This window comes from Nicotiana sylvestris, chromosome 1 (assembly GCF_000393655.2).
Source record: "Nicotiana sylvestris chromosome 1, ASM39365v2, whole genome shotgun sequence".
In the NCBI taxonomy this organism is placed as follows: domain Eukaryota; kingdom Viridiplantae; phylum Streptophyta; class Magnoliopsida; order Solanales; family Solanaceae; genus Nicotiana; species Nicotiana sylvestris.
In genome coordinates, this window is record NC_091057.1 from 34,478,432 (window position 1) to 34,487,106 (window position 8,675).

At 34.6% G+C, this 8,675-nt stretch overlaps 1 protein-coding gene across 2 annotated transcripts; it reads left to right on the forward strand.

Moving 5' to 3' along the window:
• Positions 1-6,212: 6,212 nt before the first annotated feature.
• On the forward strand, positions 6,213-8,675 carry LOC104238550 (probable indole-3-pyruvate monooxygenase YUCCA3). 2 transcript variants are annotated; one of them, XM_070174629.1, is made up of 4 exons: positions 6,213-7,185; positions 7,493-7,864; positions 7,964-8,023; positions 8,354-8,675. In XM_070174629.1, the coding sequence occupies exons 1-4, from the start codon at positions 6,499-6,501 to the stop codon at positions 8,582-8,584; spliced, it is 1,350 nt and encodes a 449-aa protein (XP_070030730.1). In that variant the 5' UTR covers positions 6,213-6,498; the 3' UTR covers positions 8,585-8,675. The 2 variants fall into 2 exon arrangements, with proteins under 2 accessions (XP_070030730.1, XP_009791243.1); XM_009792941.2 differs by lacking the exon at positions 7,964-8,023 and having other exon boundaries at positions 6,214-7,185.

Here is an 8,675-nt window from a genome sequence, read left to right on the forward strand (position 1 = left end):
AAACCGGCGGCATGAACGCCGGTGACCTCGCCCTGAACACCATAGAACCCCCTCACCACCCTGAACATAGACCTGTTAACCGTTTGGTTCGAATCACCCTCCAGGTCCTCGAATCTTCATTTGAAGATTCGAGTCAAAACTCGATCTACACCAACCAACCCCAGCTTCACACCAGACACTCCCCAGACCCTCCTCGTGACCAAACCATACTTGGTTTGGTCCGAATCTGACCAGGGAAGCATGAATCCCGGATCTGAGTTTTGGAAAATTTTGTAGTTCTTCGTCACTGGTTCATACCGGTTCAACCGAAGAGATTAAGGTCTAATGGACTTTAATATGAGAAACACTTCGATTAAAGTCCATTCAGCCTTAAGAAAGGTCTGTCCAAATCCGAGTCAAGGTTTTGATTTTTCAAAGATTTGAGGTGAGTCTTGTTTTCTTTTCTTTATTTTGTTTTAGTCCGTGTGATTTGTTTTTAAAAAGTCTGTTCATATTTGTTTTAATTTTACCAACTTCTGTTTGTCCACTTTGCCTGAACTTCTGTTTGTTTGAATGAGTCTTTCTATTTGCCCTGATAATGTGTATGTAAGTGGTGTGCAATTAGCTGATTCTCAACATTGAACTGATCAATTGGCTTCTCGAGCACCACTTTGCTTAGCCAGTACAATTCAAATCATATGTCGATACTGTTGAATGTTTGATTTTTGGTTACGGTTGTATGTGTTATGATTAATATAGTCGAGTCGACATATGTCGTCAATTAGTTTCAACTGTCCGAACAATAACAAATCGACTTGCTTCTGTTGAACATTTGCCTGAATCAATTAAGAACCAAGTCCAGTTACTTATAAGCTGTTAATATGATTTCAGAAACCTAAGGCTTGGTCTGTTAATTGAAATCTGAGTTGATGGCATGTGCACTTGTGCACAGCATGTGCATTGTGCACAGCCTGTTTTCCTGCATAAGAAGGCTTTTGATTTTAAAAATTGTTTGACAGCATATGCTGTCAGATATATTCTACTGCCCATACTTGCTTTTAGTTAATAAAATGGGAAAGATAAGTCTGCCAGGGAATGTTGATGGGGTTATATACTTAAATAACTAATTGGAATCTAAAAATGAAAAAAGGGCACATGGGAGGGGTACTGTGAGATTCTAAACAGACTGTTAAAAGGAGTAATGTGAAGGCTGATAAAGGGGGCACATTGAGAGATATAAAAGGATAGATATACAGAGAGGGAGGGACTGGATCGGGAGATCTGAAAAATACAGAGAGAGGAAAAAATACACTGTGAGGAGCTTTGAAAGAGAAAGCTTGAAATACATACATTGTGAGGATAGACAAGAAAAAGAAAGAGTTGGCAGGAATAGAAAGAGAGCAAGAAAGAGATAAAAACAGATTAGGAATCAGAAACTTGGTCTTGTTTGTCTGAAGTTCATCTATTGTCAATACGTTAGGAAGTGTTCCTTCTTCTAAATTTCAATCGAGATTATGGTTAGTGTTTTGTTGCATTTGGTATAGTCCGGAATTGGATTGTCTGGAGTATTGTTGCCATCACATTGTGTGCTGTTTCATTTGGCTGTTTCTTCTTCAACTCTAGTTCCATCTCGCAACAGAATCCTTTCTGTGGTGCTGTTCTGATTGCTGCTGCTATCTTGCTCACTATTGCTGCTGCATTTCTGTCCTGCTGCTACTGTTAATTCTGCTTTTTGCTGCTGCTGATTCCCCCATCTTCTTCTTCTTCTCCTTTGCATTTTCAGCATTTTCAGGTACACATTTCAAGTCCCATATTGATGTAATTGAAACAATTTGAAAGCATGAAATGAAAAAGGTTGAAGAAGTTCAAGTATTTGTTGTAATATTCATAGTACATTAACAGGCCTGTGAAAATTGATTAGTTTATAATTCAACAGTTCGAAAGTATGTACTGATATTCGACTAAGTTTATCCTGTTGTGTTTTAGCTCGGTAGTTTGTTTGTTAATATGGGCATGTATACTTCGACCTTATACAATATTGTTCCTGTTTCATTTAGTTTTTTTTAGTTAAGATTAGTCCACATAAGTTTAGTTAAGTTCAACTCGAGAAGTGTTCGGATTAAGTGTTGTATTTCGTTAGCTCGCACATGATTCTTCGTCAAATTAAAAACATTTTACTTTGCCAGTTATCCTTTAATCTAGCACAAATAAGTTCAGTTAAGTTCAACAAGAAATATTTTCGTATGTAATGTTCGGATTAAGTATTGCATTTCATCAATCTCATATGTAATCTTTTGTTCGACCAAAGCATTTTCGTAAGGCATGATGTTTTTTTTACTTTATAAGTAATTAATCAGAAATTGACAAGAGTCTGACTTAGGCCAAAGCATATACTTCAATTAGCATACATTTCTCGTTCTTCTATCTCTGGAAACAAAAATAATAGAAATGTAGTCACTGTAGGATACCCTTCTAAAAATAATGAGACGAGCCTCGCCAAATAAAAAATACAAATTGCGGGGCCCTCAACAACTAATCATAATATTTAGAATTCGGGCTAGGCCATTTAGGGAATCTCATGGCCTTCTCAAAAATAATAACGCGCTAGACTCTTCAGGCACGGTTTAAGTAAATTATGTTCTTAAATTCGGGTGCACATTGATGTGACCCAAATCCAAATCTCAACGGAGTCAAAATGTGTTAACAACTACGGGTGCATTGATTGTGACGTGGTTTGAGACGCATTTTCACGACGTTGCAATTCTATAAAAAATAAATGATAATAATAAAAACGGTTTAAATCTAATAAGAAGCACATAAGTCACAACATGTATTTAAATCAGATATTTAGCCATTATAACAATTTAAGCGACCGTGCTAGAACCACGGGATTCGAGGGTGCCTAACACCTTCCCTCGGGTCAACAGAATTCCTTACTTAGAATTTCTGGTTCGCAGACTTCATTTGGAAAAGTCGAAAATTTCCTCGATTTGGGATTCAAGATAAACCGGTGACTTGGGACACCAAAAGCCAAACCTTTCCCAAGTGGCGACTCTGAATTAAATAAATAATCTCATTTCGAATATTGTCACTTAAATTGGAAAAACTCCCTCGCGCATTTATCCTTCGGGGCGGGCGCGCAAAAAGGAGGTGTGACAACAACGGTAGTTAATTAATACATATTTTTGTATTTATTTATTAATTAATTGTAATAATATTATTTAGTGTAAATATCCTATGTGGATAGACTTTTACCATGTATACATCAAATATATGTAAGAATGGATGTTTTGAGATTATGAATTAGTAATTATATATTGCCAAAATAATAAACACCGGGGGGGGGGGGGGGGTACGATATCGAGTATCTTTTGCTTCAAGCACCAAAAAGAATTAGAGGCCCCCAAGATTACTCCTATTATATATGATAAATCTAATAATTATTACTTATTTTTAATGATAAGCATAAAAATTTCAATCATTTGCTGCTAACTTGTCACTGGTCATACAATGACTTAGTTCTAAATTTTATTTTATAATTCTTTATAAATTTATTTGAAGTAATTACAGATGAAAGTGGTAAGCAATTATAACTTGCTTCAATTTTGTTTACAACTTTGGAATTTATATATTACCTCTTTTACGGCTTATGTAGACATGCTCCATGCTACAAATTGGAATCATATAGTGATGTGTTTAATATCCTTGTAAACACAAATTCCCACATGGTTGTTACTTTAATTAAAGGCAATGTCTTAGTGAGTTGAAGGTCCACCGGATTTTTTGAAAAAAACTTACATATTAATAAAATTCACCCAAGATTAGTAATGTCTGTAGAAAGATTGAATGGATTTTAGCTATATTGTTAATTGATTTTTTTTTTTAATAAAATTAACAACTTTCATATAAAAAATCTAGAAGCACAAGTTTCAAATAAAAATGGATAAGATTTTCATTAAGCAAGATTAAGACCTTGTAAACCTTAATTAGGTTACCTATTCTATTGAGCCGCACCTTAATGAAAATGATGTTTGATGATATTAGCAACTAGATTGTTTATTCCTACATTACTCTGACTTTAATTAATTAACATAATCATTGAGCCATTAGTAAAGAGAAAACAAAAAAGCCCCTCGGCAGATATGACTAATCCATGATCATTCAGTCACATAATAGAGCAATGTTTTCTTGCCCATGAGACTTATGATTGGCATATATTCACTAGCCATTTTAATTAAATTAACACACTTTAAATTCAGTATCATATGATTGAATGGCCAAAAATAATCCACATATAATTACTCTAGTATTCTGCCTGAGATGAAATAGAGTGAATCTCACTTGTAGCATCGTGCACAAAATACAAGTTATTTGATTGCTTTGGTGAAACCAAAATTTGCAAGTTGAAGCTTAGTTGATTGCATGGCAAAACCAAATTTTATTTGCAAAGATTTGATCAAACCTAGAGGAACTCAAACTTGATATCTGCAATGGGACTAAGTTGATACGATAAGATCTTTATATAACAAGTGTTGAATAAAACAAACTTGTGGGAAACATAAACTCGGGGTAATTTGGTACGCAGACAAAATTATCTCATAATTATGGTTCTCGAATTATAATCTATGGACTAATTTATTTCACTTGAAAAGTGGGATAAAATAAACTCAAGTTTGATGGGATAAGATGGGATAATGTGGGATATCCAAGATTAAGTTTGGATTAAATTTATATTGTGTTTGGTTGATTATTAATCCCACCTTATCGCGTACCAAACGACCCCTGCTGGCTTTATTAGAGTAATCCCTTTTGAGGAATTTAAGTCCAATTATTTTGTTGCCGATCTTTTTTGAGCCGAGGGTCTATCAGAAACGTCCAACCGTCATAATTTAACTTAAGATTTGATCTCTATTTTCTTTTCCATCACTAATTTCACTAACAATAAGAAAAATGGATGGTGTAATATGGAATTTCAAAATCTTGCTTGCAAAACTTGTGCGCTCAGGGTATGTAGACAACTCAATATGTTTTATAAGAAGTTTCCGACTTTAGTTAAAATTAGAAGATATTGGGAAATAGCTGCACCTCATGTTTTTCGTTGGTTTTGTTTGTCTTTTGAAGGGTTTGCTTATGGGTTTTCATGCTCAATTGTGCCTTTAGGTGGAAAAGAATGGAACAGAGAGAGAACACACATTCAAAAGAAAATGAAATTTGGAATTTAGTGAAAGGAAAATCATTTATTTTTCCTTCTTGGGTTGGCTTTGGGAATTAAATGGATAGAGTAGAAAGAGAAGATACATATTAACACACACACACACTCCCCTCACATGTATAAACAATAGTGGACCAAAATAATTTTCAACAACATACCCAGCATATTTTCAGAGATTTGGTGAAAATAATGTGTACGCAAACCATACTCTTACCTCGTGAAGGTAGATAAGTTGTTTTCGATGGACTTTCTGCTCAAGAAAAACAGGACCAAAGTCAAAATCAGTCAAAATTTTCCTCTATTTAATTTTGTTTTTTCCGCCTATATAGTTTTACATATCAAAATTAGTCTCAAACTCGAATAAAGAAGGCTTACTATAAGCCAAAGTCAACTATGATGAATCCTTTGAATATTGAATTCCATAATGAGTGTACAAAATCCATATATTTGAACCCCAACTAATATGGAATTGAGAAGCAATTAATTTTTCCCTCTATCCAAAAACCAAACAAGTGAGGCAAAGAATTTACAAGTTCTTAATTATTCCTATTTTTTTGCTCCATTTAAATGGAAAATAATCAAGCGTTTCCTCTAAGTCAACGAATTAATTAAGACGTGTGATGCTAATAAGTCTAACTATCCCATACCCTCAACTTGCAATATCTTAGTTGGAGCAAATTATAACTATAGAGCATAATATGCTTCCCCCCCCCCCATATAGAGGTCCAAGTACATGAAAGCTCAATTTGTAGGTTGAATCCAAATATGTGACAAACTAAGGCTTATTTTGGATGCAAAAAAAAAAAAAAAGAAGAAAATTTAGGTATAAGTAGGTAGCTTGAGGTCATACAACCCATACTATAATAGCATATAGCTTGGATATAGATGAAATGCTTTTTATAGAAGTCTTTACATTGAATGTGGGGTCTCATTAAAATATATATAAGTTCAAAGAGAGTTAAACAAATGTATTTGTAATATCTAATGTGTAGATACATTAATTAAAGAATATATGTACATCAAAACAAAGGAGAGAAGACCACAGACTTTAATCATATGAAAAGGACAATCAAGACATCATTTTCAAATCCTAATTACATGCCACCCCTTATGGCCAACTTCCCCCCCTATTTAAACCTCTCTATTCCTCTAAACCCTCTCCACACATTTGTTTGTCAAACAACCAACTAGAGAACTTATATTCCTTCTTGATCTCTTTTCTCCTCTTTGCTCTTTTGTCCCACTAAATCTATCAAAAAAACTAGTAGACAAAAGTGAGTTATTTGCACTATTTCAAGAACATATTTATGAATCAATATTGTAATCCTTGTTCACCTCTAATGGTTCATGCACTTGAACAAGAAGATTTCTTTACTGGTAGATGCATACTAGTAAATGGTCCTGTTATTATTGGAGCTGGTCCTTCAGGACTAGCGGTTGGCGCTGGTCTTAAACAACAAGGGGTTCCCTTTGTAATCTTGGACCGCGCCAACTGCATTGCTTCCCTATGGCAAAACAAGACGTATGATCGCCTTAAACTTCACCTCCCGCGACAATTCTGTGAATTGCCTTACTTCCCATTTCCAGAAAACTTCCCTGAATATCCTACTAAGTACCAATTCATAAGCTACCTTGAATCTTATGCAAAAAAATTCGAGATCAACCCACGATTTAATGAGTCTGTCCACACTGCTAAGTATGATGAAACTTGTGGCTTGTGGAGGGTGAAGACAGTATCTAAAAATGGTTCAATCACTGAATATATATGCAGGTGGCTTGTGGTGGCTACAGGAGAGAATGCAGAAAAGGTGGTGCCCGAATTCGAAGGATTGCAAGATTTTGGTGAACATGTTATGCATGCTTGTGACTATAAAACAGGGGAAACTTATGAAGGGAAGAATGTGTTAGTTGTTGGCTGTGGCAACTCAGGCATGGAAGTTTCACTTGATCTTTGCCATCATAATGCAAGTCCATCCATGGTTGTCCGAAGCTCGGTAAGTCTCATATTCTCATCCAAAAATCATTCCTCACAAGCTACAAGCCTAAGTATGCTAGGAGAAAAAATTGCACTCCATATTTTTGAGAGCATCTTTCCATGTTGAGCAGACTCTCCAAAATGGCGCCGCACCGTGTCGGATCCTCCAAAATGCACTATTTTTTGAAGGATCTGACACTCACCCACTAATAATTTTGAAGAGTTCGAGCAACATAGTTCCGGACTAACAAATCTTCCTTATATCTCCAATTTATCACAAGTATATGATCTTATGATATCTTAACGTCTTCATTTTTAATGAACAGGTTCATGTTTTGCCAAGGGAAATTCTTGAAAAATCGACGTTTGAGTTAGGAGTTTCGATGATGAAATGGCTACCAATTGAGATGGTTGACAAGATATTGCTAGTTGCAGCAAGGTTACTTCTTGGAAATATAGAAAAATATGGTTTAAAAAGGCCATGTATTGGACCTTTACAGCTCAAGAACACAGAAGGGAAGACTCCTGTCTTAGACATAGGTGCATTACAAAAGATTAGATCTGGAGATATAAAGATAGTTCCTGGAATCAAGAAATTTTCTCAAGGAAAAGTAGAATTTGTTAATGGGGAAATTCTTGAAATTGACTCTGTCATCTTGGCAACAGGATATTGCAGCAATGTTCCTTCCTGGTTAAAGGTGAGAAAAGAAACTAAGTTTTGTTTTTCTTTTTGTTTTGTTTTGGTTGTGTAGTCAAGTAGGTGTATTTAATTTTTTATTTATGGATTCTTGTGACAGGTATGGAAGTTGGTTTCTTGTAGATTCTCTGTTCCTATTTCTTGTATTGTTAGTGATCAGGTGGATAGTATTCTCATTTGCTTCAATTTTCTTTTTAATTTATTGGGAACAGAGAAACTTAACTGATCACTTTCCATCTTTTTATTTTCTCTAGATTTTCTTTTTCTTTTACTATGGTAATTAATTTTCCAGAAACAAGATTGAGTTTTCCAAGAAAATAGTTGAATGGATTAGATCAGCAGATCTGAGCTGCAATTCTTGTTTCTTTATTATTATTTTTTTCTGTTTTCTTACACATTTTTTCCTTTTTAGATTATTGATAAGAGTTTTCTAAAATACTTTCCTTAAAATTTTGGCCTAATGAGTATTTATTGATTTTTTTTTATACAGGAAAATGAATTTTTTTCAAGGGAGGGATTTCCAAAAAGCCCATTTCCAAATGGATGGAAAGGAAAAGCTGGTCTATATGCAGTTGGATTCACAAGAAAAGGACTCTCTGGTGCATCTTTGGATGCAATTAAAGTATCACAAGATATTGGCAAAATATGGAAAGAAGAAATTAAGCAGAAAAATCAATCTGTTGCTGTTGCAAGTCATAGAAGAAGCAAGTTACCTTTCTAATGCCAAGCTAATATGATTTTTTTTGTTTTTAAAATTTTTACCTTTTCTTCCTGTAATTTTACTTGCCAAGTAACAAGCTGATAGTCTGTAA